The 16,559-nt window shown below is 43.4% G+C and overlaps 1 protein-coding gene across 1 annotated transcript in view; it reads right to left on the reverse strand.

Moving 5' to 3' along the window:
* Positions 1-16,559, reverse strand: part of LOC110507991 (uncharacterized) — a 56,032-nt gene that overhangs the window by 21,912 nt on the left and 17,561 nt on the right. Inside the window, exons 20-25 of the mRNA XM_090223889.1 lie at positions 5,299-5,343; positions 4,944-5,101; positions 4,563-4,661; positions 4,128-4,264; positions 2,853-2,872; positions 2,587-2,643 (exon numbers count right to left, since the gene is read on the reverse strand). Of these exons, the coding sequence (XP_090080015.1) occupies positions 2,587-2,643; positions 2,853-2,872; positions 4,128-4,264; positions 4,563-4,661; positions 4,944-5,101; positions 5,299-5,343 (516 nt within the window). The remainder of the gene's footprint in view (positions 1-2,586; positions 2,644-2,852; positions 2,873-4,127; positions 4,265-4,562; positions 4,662-4,943; positions 5,102-5,298; positions 5,344-16,559) is intronic.

The raw sequence follows: 16,559 nt of genomic DNA on the forward strand, positions 1-16,559 counted from the left end.
ATGCTCAAGCACGCAAGTTCACACATTTAACATGACGGAGAAACCAGACACATGCTCTCCAAACAAAGAAATTGACAATCGACATTGCAATACACACTGCCCTTACCCACCTTGACAAAAGGGATACATATGTGAGGATGCTGTTCATCGACTACAGCTCAGCCTTCAATACCAACCATAGTGCCCTATAAGCTCATTACAAAGCTGACAGCCCTGGGTCTGAACTGGGTCCTGGACTTCCTAATGGGTTGTCCCCCCCAGGCGGTGAATATAGGCAACATTACCTCCTTGACATTGATTCTCAACACGGGGGCCCCACAAGGGTGCGTCCTCAGTCCCCTCCTATATTCCCTGTGTACCCACGACTGCGTGCTTAACATAGTTCCAATTCCATTATCAAGTTCGCTGACGACACGACAATAGTAGGCCTGATTACCATTAACTACGTGACAGACTACTGGGAGGAGGTAGGCACTCTGATGGCATGGCACCATGTAAACAACCTCTCCTTCAACATTAGCAAAATAAAGCAGTTGATTGTGGACTTCAGGAGGAACCAGGCTGGACAAGACTCCATCCTCATCAACAGGGGTGACATGGAGACCGTCAAGGCACTTGTATGGAAAACCAAGTTGAAACAAACATCTGATGCCTTGCTCATAATAACCGCACGTGGTTTTACCTCAAAAAGCACAACAGACTAGCGCAACACCCTTCAATTGACACAGTGGGAAACAAAATGAAAGCGGCAACATCTATCATATAAACTGATCTGAAATAAAATCACAGAATAATTATATTGGAGCAGTAGAACTTCTAAATATGCTACCATAACTTCAATTGCTTTTCAAGGCCAAAATATAATTTAAGATAGGCTTATTCCGTTGACTGAATTTGGCATTGCAAATATTCAACCAACACTTTATAACACTTTCAACGCCACTCAACAACCAACCGTTTGAAAGCTGTGCATTCTCTATTCCAGAGAGACTATTGCAGGGTTCCCCAACTTAAATTTTAATTTGTAAATATATTTTTAATTGTTGGATATAAAACTGTAAAAACACCAGGAAATGAGCTCCAAGTGATTTTTATTTTGGACATCCCAAGTATTCCCACGCATAATAGAGAAACCCAAGTGATTGTACACAAATGTATGCAAGGTTTCAAATGATTGTTTTAGTCAAATATATTTGGGATTCTTGCGGTCAATATGCAGTCTACAAATGATTTGTAATTATGTTATGGTCCACGACCATCCACTCAAGAAAAATATTGGCCGTGGCTGAATATAGTTGATGAACTCTGATTTATATGTGTGCAACGCACTTGTGATTAATAATCAATTATATAGCCTAGATTAAAACAGCATTATCACAAGAACCTTCTTTACTGGCACTGACAGTCAATGTTGCACTGGAGTGTTTATGCTAACTGTGCAGCCCTGTATGTGGAGCCCTGATGCACGCACGGACAGGGGAATTCCCCTGCTGTTGTTGCTTCTTCAGAAGGTTGGTTAAATTTGGGTCAATTGCACATTGCTGTTTAATTAAATCATTTAATTTTAATAAACATTTGAAAAGCAAATTGTGAACTAAAAACTACCGTGACCAGGTACATTTCTCATTGGCACCATTGTGACCAATTCAAAATGTGTGTCGCACTGCCAAGTCAACTGGTCACAAAGACAACTGTTCTGGTCGCAGTATCGAGCCCTGGTTGATCATGCGCCATAACTGCTGGTTGCTGATAAAACATTGCTCTGTACAGTAACACAATACTGGTCTTTCCAGAACAGACAGTAATTCCTCATACAACAAATGCTTTGTGTAAAAATGGACATTTCCAAGCCTGAAGTTATTGTGAACAACAAATAATGAAATCACAGCAGCCTGATGCAATAACGTCAATATCTGTCCAGCCAGTGTAATCTCTGGTTGAACTAGTGAAATAGGATGGAATGCAATAGTCAATAATGTCAGGAGGTAGGCTGACCTGCCACTTGGAGGTCAGGTATTTCATTTGTATTCTTATTGTACGGTCCTGAGCATTAACATCCAACAATTCAAACTATATGTTGGATAAACATTGACATGAATGACATGTGACTATTACTGTCTCTTGCTAGGCACATCAGGTTCCGTCATGACTGTTAGGGTTGGGGGCAATTGTAGCACAGTAATACAATGATCCTGAGCCAAGCAGCCAAATTATGAGTACAAGTGATTTTAACTTTAATTAAGATGGTATGAATTATACAAATAATACATGTAAAATAGCCTTGATGTCAAGTAGAGCAGTGGTTTCCCAACCTCTTTCGGTTAATGTGCCAACAAGAACATTTTATTCTGTCCAGAGTACCACGGAAGAACCCCCAGAAGTGCATTTTACCAGTTAGCATATGGTCTCATGAGTCTTCAAGTACACTCTGAGGATAAGCCAAGTACACCCAGTGTTTAATATACAAAAATGACAGGATTAGTTCAAGTGGTCTCTGCGGATTAGAATACATTTTTAAAAACACACAATTGCCCCCGGTCTCCTCAACATGACCGATTTCTGAACGTTCTGCACTCCTGAACAGACCCTGAGGCGTGGTCTTTGCTTGTTGCTCTGCACAGTCATTGCGCCTATTCAAGTAACCTAAAACAAACATCCAAAAAATAAGGAGAGTGTGATATGTGGATGATATCGAATTGAATGGCTATTTCTTGCCACCGACAATCATAAGCAAAGTAGGTAATACGTCATTTCGAAATGTCTGATAAAATGTACAATATTTTGAGAACCTGAATGCTTTCTCATAAATAGGCGAATCATCCTATAAACGACGCATTCATGTAACGTATTACCTTGACATATGTGATAGGCTAGTTTTCAATGGTTTCCTTTTACTGGTCCTGGAGATAAAATCACACCGTTTCAACGTTCGTGTAGCATTAATATCAGAGTAGGCTACTTCTTCCTGGTTTATAAAGATTAACGTCAATAGAAAACATTGCGCAATCAACTCATTGGCCAGTGTTCATAGTCACGCCTGCTCTCTTCCTTACCATTGGTGAAAAGACACATTGGGCCATTCAACCAATCGTTGTTTTTGTGTCTGTAGCGCGGGTTTTTACGACCTTATAATGCTTTAAACGTATTATTAGACATTTATTTCTATTGGCTATAGCAATTCGTCAATGGACTGAACACTGAACATATCTGTATGGTTCTCGTGTTTATGGCTAGTCAATTCATTGGTTATCTACTCAGAGTGAAGTATGGTGTCGCCACATTCCGCTGCCCATATTAGGCTTAAAAAGACGTTAATGGGGTCTTCTAGCCTACTCATCATACCTAACACTCCTCATGGACTATATTAATCAGGTGTGTTAAAGCAGGGCTGGAACAAAAGCCTGCACTCCCAGTGACTCTCCAGGAGGGTTCGGCTACTCCTATTCTAGGTTCCATGCAGAAGGAACAGAGTGAAGTCATTAAGAAAATAGATACAATGACCAATTAAGATGTAGATTGTGATAGATTTTAATCAAGTGCAGTCATATATGAGGAATTACATGAATACAGAGACACAGTGTTACATGATCACACAGTAAAGGCACTGGGATAGGCACTCATCTAGCTTTGCATATTATCCACAACTCCTTCCTGCATGCATTTGGCCCCATATACATGGATAATGGATACATACAATATACATAGAATGTTTTTTCCACGTTATTTCAATAAAATGACATTGAACCAAGGTGGAATAGACGTTGAATTGACAACTGTGCCCAGTGGGAAGCCATTTTTTTCCAAGCATTTGGAGCAAGCATAAGGCAATAATTTTGGTTAGTGATGACAAGTACTGCATACACATTGTTTCCAGTAGTCTATATGGAATTGATAACCAAAGCAAAGTCTAAACAAGTTTAGCTGTATACGTCACACGTAGATGAATGTTGATATGTTAATAACAACCAATACATTGAGATACATAAGTGTCCCAACAGTAAATGACAATAGGCTGATATAGGTAAGAGGTTGATAATTAGGCTTGTTTAGGCGGATACAGTTGCTAGCTCCACCAGTTTGCTTGGAGTAGGGGACTAGGAGCAGGCAGGGTTGTGTGAAAATCTCACCCCAGGTAGAGTAGCAGGCGTATGGGGGACAGATTGAGGACTGGGAGGGTGAACATGTCAGAGTCCCAGGGTGTCTTTCTGCACTTGGCAACCCAGAAGGGTGTTTCCAGCCTGGACACACTCAGACACACTGGCCACTGAAACACACAACATCACCAGGACAGGCATCATTATACTGTGGCATCATGGTGGCAAGGATGGGCAAAATGTATCTTCAACACTTGTTTGAAGACAAAATACCACCAACATTGTCTTGTGAATGATTATATTCAAAATACAAATATATTTGCCATTTAAGTAATATGGTGGATCTCTACTAGGAAATTGCTTTCACCTGAACAATTTCTTTCCAAATCAGGGCAGATGAAGGACAAGAGTTGCCAGGACTATGAGTGTAAGCTATAGCTTACCTTTCTGAGCCTGAATCCATGATACTGCCTTCATAGCCAGAAACTGCCAATCCTCCTGAGCCTCCATCTTGAAACCATAGAGCCATATCAGGGCTAAAACTGTGGCCCACACCTCCTGGTCCACCTTAGTAAGGGAGAGACAGACATACAGATGAGAGACAGGGAGAGTAAGGGATAGAGAAAGAGAAAGATGAGAAAGAGAGAGGAAAGAGGCAGAAGTTAAGGACGCTGAGACATGAGATTCAGTTCAATGGTCATCATGCCTTTGTCCAGATCTGATGGTCTTTCTATAGAGCACACGCGCAGACACTCTGTGAAAGTGCATCATCTTGCAGCATGCTCATCTATTTTCGGTTCATCCTGCTGCATGTGGAAACGCCATATCAGTTTATTTCTGTGGACCCACCTGTGCAGGCTTTGGCTTGGACACCTCCTCCTCTGTCTTCACCAGCACCTCAGCCAATGCTGCCTCTAGGACCCAGGAACCAGAGGCCTTCTGAAGGGAGATCAGCTGGAGGAGAGGGTCCCTCATAGGCTTAGAGGTTGGGGCTGGAGAGTCAAAGTCTATTGGGATTGGACAACATAATTGAAATCGAAATGCTTCCTTAATGTACATTAATACCTCAACCCAAACTCTAATCCTAACCGTTGCAGTTAAATCCTTTTGCTGTGTCACAATAAAAAATAGCATCAAACACAGTAACAATTTGCAGGTATTTGGAATTAGGTTAAAACAGACATTAACATCTGTCCCAAATGACCTTCTTCATCACAGTCTTCGTCACATTCTAATACTTCACAAGCACCTGAAAAACGTATATTCGTTGAATATTCCCATTAACACAAGTCTATCAATAATTGATTAACTAAATAATCTAATCACAGTTTACTTCTAAAATAAATCAATATTAATTATGTGATTCCAACACTTCTGTAAAAGCTATGAAATGTGAAATAAAGCTATAAAATGTGTATTGTCGAGGGCTTCCTGTGACGCAACTTAGGAAATGGCTGCCTGATTTTTCATACTGCACATCGGTTGGTTTTTTCCCCCCTAAATTCAAGTATTTACTCTGAGCATTATAGTAACTTACTTTAAAATGGAAAAGAAGTAGGAAAAGGTTGTGGAGCTACAACAATAGTTTGTAACAAGACAGGAGAAGCTAAAATCGTAGTCTAAACAGAGATGGCTCATGCTAGCGCAAATAAGTTAGCAGCAGCAAAAGTATCCCAATTTCATGAGGTGATAAAGGAGGATTTGCGCAATGCGCTCACAGGCTTTCAAGAAGAACTTCGAGAAGATGTACGAAAATAACTAAAGGAGTTCAACATGGACATTAACCACAAACTCAAAGAAAACAAACAACTTCACAGCATATCTACAAAAATGTGGGATGCAGATCAGCACATTTGGGAAACAGACACATAGAACACTGCAGTCAAGGGTGCACTTGTAAAGTCTTTGAAAAGCCATCATGCACTACAGGCAAAAGTGACAGAACAACAGTTTTTCACTTCATAATAACATAATAACTTTATTCCGTGGCAGAGGGCACAGAAAAAGACTCGATGCCCACCTTCGTGGAGGGTCTATTCAAATAAATACTTGAAGATGACACAGACCTGAGACTCGAGAGAGCACACAGAGTTCTGGCCTCAAAAACCCCCAGCTGGATCCCACCATAATCCATCGTTTTTCCCCACGCAGCCTGGAAAAAGCCTGTTAACTTCCAAGGCCAATGAGTGTTCTTTGATCATGACTACACGGGAGAAATACTGAAAAGGAAGTAAGGAATTACACCCCTATCAAGAAGGCACAAAAAGACAAAGGGATTCACTTTTAAACACCATTCCCGGCAAAAATGTAATGGCCCGGTTACATACGAGCAATGCAGACGAGGCGGCGGAGGACCTGAAGTCGAGGGGCATCTCAGTGAAGTATACCACCAGGAGAAAGTAGTCTTCACCGGCGGAAAGACTCAAGCAAGTCACCTCGGCAAGAGAACGCTCACATTCGACAGAGACTCAGGCATTTCCAGTGAGAAGATGTAAAACACTGAATTAGATTTAACAGACTTAATAGTTACCGCTAGCTGTTAGACATATTGGGTTGTTACGGTTGACATTGCAATAGGTAAATGTCTCCCCTATTTTTCCCCACTACTGAGCAAGGGGGAGTAGCCAAAAGTACATGCCTTTATGGACACATTATGTCTGGTCAACTTAATAACATATCTATTAGCTAACAATGAATGACACAGCGATAACAGGGTGACAGAAAGGCATATCATGGGGAGGATTCATGATATGCACGTATGACCTATATACACTGCTCAAAAAAATTAAGGGAACACTAAAATAACACATCCTAGATCTGAATGAATGAAATATTCTTATTAAATACTTTTTTCTTTACATAGTTGAATGTGCTGACAACAAAATCAGACAAAAATTATCAATGGAAATCAAATTTATCAACCCATGGAGGTCTGGATTTGGAGTCACATTCAAAATTAAAGTGGAAAACCACCCTCCAACTTTGATGTAATGTCCTTAAAACAAGTCAAAATGAGTCTCAGTAGTGTGTGTGGCCTCCACCTGCCTGTATGACCTCCCTACAACGCCTGGGCATGCTCCTGATGAGGTGGCGGATGGTCTCCTGAGGGATCTCCTCCCAGACTGCAGTCACCTATCCGGACCCGTTTCACTGCCTACGCGGAGTCCCACCGGGCCTTCACAACTGGACTGCCGACGTTATCTACCTGAAGGAGATCCGGCTGGCTCCTCTGTCGCGACGTTACGCCCATCTGCGGCCCGCTAACCGTTAGCTGTCTTACCGGCTGCTATCTGAATAGACAATCGGACAATTTATTTATTTTTATTATTATTATTATGTTTTCTTCTCGGGCCTCTATAACTATATCTATTGTTCTTATTTTTGTTGTTGTTGTGTGATTTGGATTAATCCCCTCTACCTCACGGAACCCCACTAATCTACTGACCGAACGCAAGAGGTGGCTAACAACAGACTCCATCCTATGCTAGCTTGCTACCGGTTGGCTTGGCTAGCTGTCTAAATCGCCGTGACCCTCAACCAACCTCTCCACTCACTGGACCCTTTTGATCACTCGACTAAGCATGCCTCTCCTTAATGTCAATATGTCTTGTCCATTGCTGTTCTGGTTAGTGTTTATTGGCTTATTTCACTGTAGAGCCTCTAGTCCTGCTCACTATACCTTATCCAACCTATTAGTTCCACCACCCACACATGCAATGACATCTCCTGGTTTCAATGTTTCTAGAGACAATATCTCTCTCTTCATCACTCAATACCTAGGTTTACCTCCACTGTATTCACATCCTACCTTACCTTTGTCTGTACATTATACCTTGATGCTATTTTATCGCCCCCAGAAACCTCCTTTTACTCTCTGTTCCAGACGTTCTAGACGACCAATTCTTATTGCTTTTAGTCGCACCCTTATTCTACTCCTCCTATGTTCCTCTGGCGATGTAGAGGTGAATCCAGGCCCTGCAGTGCCTAGCTCCACTCCTATTCCCCAGGCGCTCTCTTTTGACGACTTCTGTAACCGTAATAGCCTTGGTTTCATGCATGTTAACATTAGAAGCCTCCTCCCTAAGTTTGTTCTATTCACTGCTTTAGCACACTCTGCCAACCCGGATGTTCTAGCTGTGTCTGAATCCTGGCTTAGGAAGACCACCAAAAATTCAGACATTTTAATTCCAAACTACAACATTTTCAGACAAGATAGAACTGCCAAAGGGGGCGGTGTTGCAATCTACTGCAAAGATAGCCTGCAGAGTTCTGTCCTACTATCCAGGTCTGTACCCAAACAATTTGAACTTCTACTTTTAAAAATCCACCTCTCTAAAAACAAGTCTCTCACCGTTGCCGCCTGCTATAGACCACCCTCTGCCCCCAGCTGTGCTCTGGACACCATATGTGAACTGATTGCCCCCCATCTATCTTCAGAGCTTGTGCTGCTAGGCGACCTAAACTGGAACATGCTTAACACCCCAGCAATCCTACAATCTAAACTTGATGCCCTCAATCTCACACAAATTATCAATGAACCTACCAGGTACCTCCCCAAAGCCTTAAACATGGGCACCCTCATAGATATCATCCTAACCAACTTCCAGTCTAAATACACCTCTGCTGTCTTCAACCAAGATCTCAGCGATCACTGCCTCATTGCCTGCATCCGTAATGGGTCAGCGGTCAAACGACCTCCTCTCATCACTGTAAAACGCTCCCTGAAACACTTCAGCGAGCAGGCCTTTCTAATCGACCTGGCCGGGGTATCCTGGAAGGATATTGACCTCATCCCGTCAGTAGAGGATGCCTGGATATTTTTTTAAAATGCCTTCCTAACCATCTTAAATAAACATGCCCCATTCAAGAAATGTAGAACCAGGAACAGATATAGCCCTTGGTTCTCCCCAGACCTGACTGCCCTTAACCAACACAAAAACATCCTATCGCGTTCTGCATTAGCATCGAACAGCCCCCGTGATATGCAGCTGTTCAGGGAAGCTAGAAACCATTATACACAGGCAGTTAGAAAAGCCAAGGCTAGCTTTTTCAAGCAGAAATTTGCTTCTTGCAACACTAACTCAAAAAAGTTCTGGGACACTGTAAAGTCCATGGAGAATAAGAACACCTCCTCCCAGCTGCCCACTGCACTGAAGATAGGAAACACTGTCACCACTGATAAATCCACCATAATTGAAAATTTCAATAAGCATTTTTCTACTGCTGGCCATGCTTTCCACCTGGCTACTCCTACCCCTGTCAACAGCACTGCACCCCCAACAGCAACTCGCCCAAGCCTTCCCCATTTCTCCTTCTCCCAAATCCATTCAGCTGATGTTCTGAAAGAGCTGCAAAATCTGGACCCCTACAAATCAGCCGGGCTAGACAATCTGGACCCTTTCTTTCTAAAATTATCTGCCGAAATTGTTGCCACCCCTATTACTAGCCTGTTCAACCTCTCTTTCGTGTCGTCTGAGATTCCCAAAGATTGGAAAGCAGCTGCGGTCATCCCCCTCTTCAAAGGGGGGGACACTCTTGACCCAAACTGCTACAGACCTATATCTATCCTACCATGACTTTCTAAGGTCTTCGAAAGCCAAGTCAACAAACAGATTACCGACCATTTTGAATCTCACCATACCTTCTCTGCTATGCAATCTGGTTTCAGAGCTGGTCATGGGTGCACCTCAGCCACGCTCAAGGTCCTAAACGATATCTTAACCGCCATCGATAAGAAACATTACTGGGCAGCTGTATTCATTGATCTGGCCTAGGCTTTCGACTCTGTCAATCACCACATCCTCATCGGCAGACTCAACAGCCTTGGTTTCTCAAATGATTGCCTCGCCTGGTTCACCAACTACTTCTCTGATAGAGTTCAGTGTGTCAAATCGGAGGGTCTGTTGTCCGGACCTCTGGCAGTCTCTATGGGGGTGCCACAGGGTTCAATTCTTGGACCGACTCTCTTCTCTGTATACATCAATGAGGTCGCTCTTGCTGCTGGTGAGTCTCTGATCCACCTCTACGCAGACGACACCATTCTGTATACTTCCGGCCCTTCTTTGGACACTGTGTTAACAACCCTCCAGGCAAGCTTCAATGCCATACAACTCTCCTTCCGTGGCCTCCAATTGCTCTTAAATACAAGTAAAACTAAATGCATGCTCTTCAACCGATCGCTACCTGCACCTACCCGCCTGTCCAACATCACTACTCTGGACGGCTCTGACTTAGAATACGTGGACAACTACAAATACTTAGGTGTCTGGTTAGACTGTAAACTCTCCTTCCAGACCCATATCAAACATCTCCAATCCAAAGTTAAATCTAGAATTGGCTTCCTATTTCGCAACAAAGCATCCTTCACTCATGCTGCCAAACATACCCTTGTAAAACTGACCATCCTACCAATCCTCGACTTTGGCGATGTAATTTACAAAATAGCCTCCAATACCCTACTCAACAAATTGGATGCAGTCTATCACAGTGCAATCCGTTTTGTCACCAAAGCCCCATATACTACCCACCATTGCGACCTGTACGCTCTCGTTGGCTGGCCCTCGCTTCATACTCGTCGCCAAACCCACTGGCTCCATGTCATCTACAAGACCCTGCTAGGTAAAGTCCCCCCTTATCTCAGCTCGCTGGTCACCATAGCATCTCCCACCTGTAGCACACGCTCCAGCAGGTATCTCTCTAGTCACCCCCAAAACCAATTCTTTCTTTGGCCGCCTCTCTTTCCAGTTCTCTGCTGCCAATGACTGGAACGAACTACAAAAATCTCTGAAACTGGAAACACTTATCTCCCTCACTAGCTTTAAGCACCAACTGTCAGAGCAGCTCACAGATTACTGCACCTGTACATAGCCCACCTATAATTTAGCCCTATCAACTACCTCTTTCCCAACTGTATTTAATTTATTTATTTATTTTGCTCCTTTGCACCCCATTATTTTTATTTCTACTTTGCACATTCTTCCATTGCAATACTACCATTCCAGTGTTTTACTTGCTATATTGTATTTACCTTGCCACCAAGGCCTTTTTTGCCTTTACCTCCCTTCTCACCTCATTTGCTCACATTGTATATAGACTTGTTTATACTTTATTATTGACTGTATGTTTGTTTTACTCCATGTGTAACTCTGTGTTGTTGTATCTGTCGAACTGCTTTGCTTTATCTTGGCCAGGTCGCAATTGTAAATGAGAACTTGTTCTCAACTTGCCTATCTGGTTAAATAAAGGTAAAATAAAATAAAATAAAAAAAGACCTGGACTAAAGCATCCGCCAACTCCTGGACAGTCTGTGGTGCAACGTGGCGTTGGTGGATGGAGCGAGACATGATGTCCCAGATGTGCTCAATTGGATTCAGGTCTGGGGAACAGGCTGGCCAGTCCATAACATCAATGCCTTCCTCTTGCAGGAACTGCTGACACACTCCAGCCACATGAGGTCTAGCATTGTCTTGCATTAGGAGGAACCCAGCAACATATGGTCTCACAAGGGGACTGAGGATCTCATCTAATGGCAGTCAGGCTACCTCTGGCGAGCACATGGAGGGTTGTGCGGCCCCCCAAAGAAATGCCACCCCACACCATGACTGACCCACCGCCAAACCGCTCATGCTGGAGGATGTTGCAGGCAGCAGAACGTTCTCCACGGCGTCTCCAGACTCTGTCACGTCTGCTCAGTGTGAATCTGCTTTCATCTGTGAAGAGCACAGGGCGCCAGTGGCGAATTTGCCAATCTTGGTGTTCTCTGGCAAATGCCAAACGTCCTGCACGGTGTTGGGCTGTAAGCACAACCCCCACCTGTGGACGTCGGGCCCTCATACCACCCTCATGGAGTCTGTTTCTGACCGTTTGAGCAGACACATGCACATTTGTGCTCTCACATGCACATCTGCTGGAGGTCATTTTGCAGGGCTCTGGCAGTGCTCCTCCTGCTCCTCCTTGCACAAAGGTGGAGGTAGCGGTCCTGCTGCTGGGTTGTTGCCCTCCTACGGCCTCCTCCACGTCTCCTGATGTACTGGCCTGTCTCCTGGTAGCGCCTCTATGCTCTGGACACTACGCTGACAGACAGCAAACCTTCTTGCCACAGCTCGCATTGATGTTCCATCCTGGATGAGCTGCACTACCTGAGCCACTTGTGTGGGTTGTGGACTCCGTCTCATGCTACCACTAGAGTGAAAGCACAAACAGCATTCAAAAGTGACCAAAACATCAGCCAGGAAGCATAGGAACTGAGAAGTGGTCTGTGGTTATCACCTGCAGAACCACTCCTTTATCGGGGGTGTCTTGCTAATTGCCTATAATTTCCACCTGTTGTCTATTCCATTTGCACAACAGCATGTGACATTTATTGTCAATCAGTGTTGCTTCCTAAGTGGACAGTTTGATTTCACAGAAGTGTGATTGACTTGGAGTTACATTGTGTTGTTTAAGTTATTTATTTTTTTGAGCAGTGTATTTTTCTCTTGTAATTAACCGATGTGTTTAAGTGACGAAAAGGGTGCCCTTTTTATTTTTGGTTCCAACAGGTGCGTCTCGGATTTTGATATTTGAGTGAGGGGCTTTTCAAATTCCAGAGGCAAGAGACAGTCCACTGACACGGGAGTCCAAATAACAAACTATTTTCCCACTTTGGTTTACCTTTTTAATTGTTCTTGTTTTAGAGTTCATTTTTAGGTTCATATTAAGCAGGCTGTTATGGTGCACAGGTTTTATGGTTTATATCGATGCGTCATCGAGAATTTAAGGTCATCAGTCTCAAACGGACTGGGGAGTGCCATCGAGAGAAGTAAGGTAATAGCAAAGAAGAAACGGGAGAGAGTTGAAATACTATTCTGGCGGGAAACTTCCTTATCCCCTCCTGAACACAAGAACTCAAGAAAATGGCATATAGGAATAGCTTTTTTTCTTCTTATAACATGGGTAGAAGGGGCATTGGAATCTTGATCCCAAATTCAGTTAACTTTGAGTTTATATCAGACGTAAAAGGGTAAATTTATATTTGTTAAATGTAAACTGGATAACAAGGAATTTACATGATTTAATGCATACGTGCCTCTGGAGAGTGACATGGTCTTGTACAGGAAGGTGTTTGATTTACCGTAATTTCCGGACTATAAGCCGCTACTTTATTCCCACACTTTGAACCCTGCGGTTTATACAATGACGCGGCTAATTTATGGATTTTTCCCGCTTTCACAAGATTCATGCCGCCAAAAAACTGAGCACCGTCACATAATGTGACGTAAATCGAGCGCGCTCAAACTTCCCATCATTCTGATTACGGTACTCATTTTGTCACCCTCATCATGGCAAAGACAGAGAAATGCATATGATGCAGCTTTCATGTTGAAGGCGATCGGTCTGGCTGTTGGAAAAGGAAATAGAGCTGCTGCACGGGAGCTTGGCCTTAATGAGTCGATGACAAGACGTTGGAAACAGCAGCGTGAGGAACTGACTCAGTGCAAAAAGACAACAAAAGCTTTCAGAGGGAAGAAAAGCAGATGGCCCGAACTAGAAAATGAGCTTGAAGACTGGGTCAACACACAGAGAGCAGATGGCCGAGGTGTTTCAACTGTGCAGATCCGACTGAAAGCCAAAACAATCACCACCGCAATGAAGTTTGAGGATTTTAGAGGTGGACCATCGTGGTGTCTAAGATTTATGAGACGTAAAGGCCTGTCCATCAGGGTACGGACGAGTCTGTGTCAGCAGCTCCCTCCCGACTACGAGGAAAAAGTTTCAAACTTCCGCAAATTCACTGTAACAAGCTGTGTTTCGTTTAAAAGCCTATTTATTTTTGTTACAAGCCGTGTTTCGTTTAAAGGCTGTGTAAAGTTAATTTGTTTCAATGTACCGGTAGGCACGTGCGGCTTATTTATGTACAAAATACATAATTTTTTTAAATTCAGAAATTACGGTAATTGCCACAGAAACCTCTGGCACTCTTATCTGTGGAGGGAATTTTAATATAGATTTTAAACTCAAAATAGGACAGCACAAATCAAAATATGAAAATGAACCTGGTTGCTAAAAAGATCAATAGGATATTACAGGATTTAGGACTCCATGTATGACGTGACATCCACATGTCAGATAGGGAATATGGTTTTTACTCAGCCCGCCACACTGAATACTCCAATTTAGACTACTTTTTTATATACAGTACAGAAAGGCACAAGCTTAAGGATTGTAGGGTCGGTCAGAGCGACTTATCAGATCATAAGGGAGTTTGCCTAACTCAACTCCTTGATCGCAAACCAATAAATACTGTATAGAGGCTTAATACAAGCATGCTGAATGATGGAGACTCAGAAAACAACAAGCACAAAATAACATTTTCAAAATAAAAGACCCTAAAACAAAGAAGATTACATGCAAATTGGATGAAATACAGAATGCATTTGAGTCATACTATACAAATCTGTACAAGCAACCAGAGAAAGAGCATTTTTTTAAACTTACTTCATCCCCCATCAATTGGGACAGAGCAACATGATAGACATACTTCAGAAATAACCACTTCAGAAATGAATAATGCAATATCTCCAGGCACTAAGCAAACAAATCTCCAGGCACTAATGGCTTTCCTTCAGAATGGGCTAAGTTTGATGGGACAACAAATTATCGAAACAGTTACATATTATTAAAACATTCCCCAACCAGAAACCGTGGATTGATGGAAGCATTCGCGCAAAACTGAAAGTGCGAACCACTGCTTTGAATCAGGGCAAGGTGACCGGAAACATCACCGAATACAAACAGTGTAGCTATTCCCTCCGCAAGGCAATCAAACAAGCTAAACGTCAGTATAGAGACGAAGTGGGGTCGCAATTCAAAGGCTCAGACACGAGAGTTATGTGGCAGGGTCTACAGTCAATCACGAACTACAAAAGAAAAACCAACCCCGTCGCGGACCACGATGTCTTGCTCCCAGACAGACTAAACAACTTCTTTGCTCACTTTGAGGACAATACAGTGCCACTGACATGGCCCGCTACCAAAACCTGCGGGCTCTCCTTCACTGCTGCCGACGTGAGTAAAACATTTAAACGTGTTAACCCTTGAAAGGCTGCAGGCCCAGACGGCATCCCCGGCCGCGTCCTTAGAGCATGTGCAGACCAGCTGGCTGGTGTGTTTACGGACATATTCAATCAATCCTTATTCCAGTATGCTGTTCCCACATGCTTAAAGAGGGCCACCATTGTTCCTGTTCCCAAGAAAGCTAAGGTAACTGAGCTAAATGACTACCGCCCTGTAGCACTCACTTCCGTCATCATGAAGTGCTTTGAGTGACTAGTCAAGGACCATATCACCTCCACCCTACCTGACACCCTAGACCCATTACAATTTGCTTACCGCCCCAATAGGTCCACAAACGACGCAATCGCCATCACACTGCACACTTCCCTAACCCATCTGGACAAGAGGAATACCTATGTAAGAATGCTGTTCATCGATTACAGCTCAGCATTTAACACCATAGTACCCTCCAAACTCGTCATTAAGCTCGGGACCCTGGGTCTCGACCACGCCCTGTGCAACTGGGTCCTGGACTTCCTGACGGGCCACCCCCCCAGGTGGTGAGGGTAGGTAACAACATCTCCACCCCGCTGATCCTCAACACTGGGTCCACACAAGGGTGCATTCTCAGCCCTCTCCTGTACTCCCTGTTCACCCACGACTGCGTGGCCATCCACGCCTCCAACTCAATCATCAAGTTTGCAGACGACACTACAGTGGTAGGCTTGATTACCAACAACGACGAGACGGCCTACAGGGAGGAGGTGAGGGCCCTCGGAATGTGGTGTCAGGAAAATAACCTCACACTCAATGTCAACAAAACAAAGGAGATGATTTTGGACTTCAGGAAACAGCAGAGGGAGCACCCCCCTATACACATTGACGGGACAGTAGTGGAGAGGGTAGAAAGTTTTAAGTTCCTCGGCGTACACAACACGTATAAACTGAAATGGTCCACCCACAGACAGCATGGTGAAGAAGGCGCAGCAGCAGCTCTTCAACATCAGGAGGCTGAAGAAATGCCACTTCCTGTTCACCCCGCTGTCATCCAGAAGGCGAGGTCAGTACAGGTGCATCAAAGCTGGGACCGAGAGACTGAAAAGCAGCTTCTATCTCAAGGCCATCAGACTGTTAAACAGCCATCACTAACATTGAGTGGCTGCTGCCAATATACTGACTCAACTCTAGCCACTTTAATAATGGAAAAATTGAGGTAATAAATGTACCACTAGCCACTTTAAACAATGTCACTTTATATAATGTTTACATAGCCTACATTACTCTTCTCATGTGTATATACTGTACGCTATACCATCTACTGCATCTTGCCATCTTGATGTAATTAAATATATCACTAGCCACTTTAAACAATGCCACTTTATATAATGTTTTCATACCCTACATTACTCATCTCATATGTATATACTGTAC

The sequence above is a fragment of the Oncorhynchus mykiss genome, chromosome 27 (genome assembly GCF_057628025.1).
Source record: "Oncorhynchus mykiss isolate SJ-2025 chromosome 27, ASM5762802v1, whole genome shotgun sequence".
NCBI classification, from domain to species: domain Eukaryota; kingdom Metazoa; phylum Chordata; class Actinopteri; order Salmoniformes; family Salmonidae; genus Oncorhynchus; species Oncorhynchus mykiss.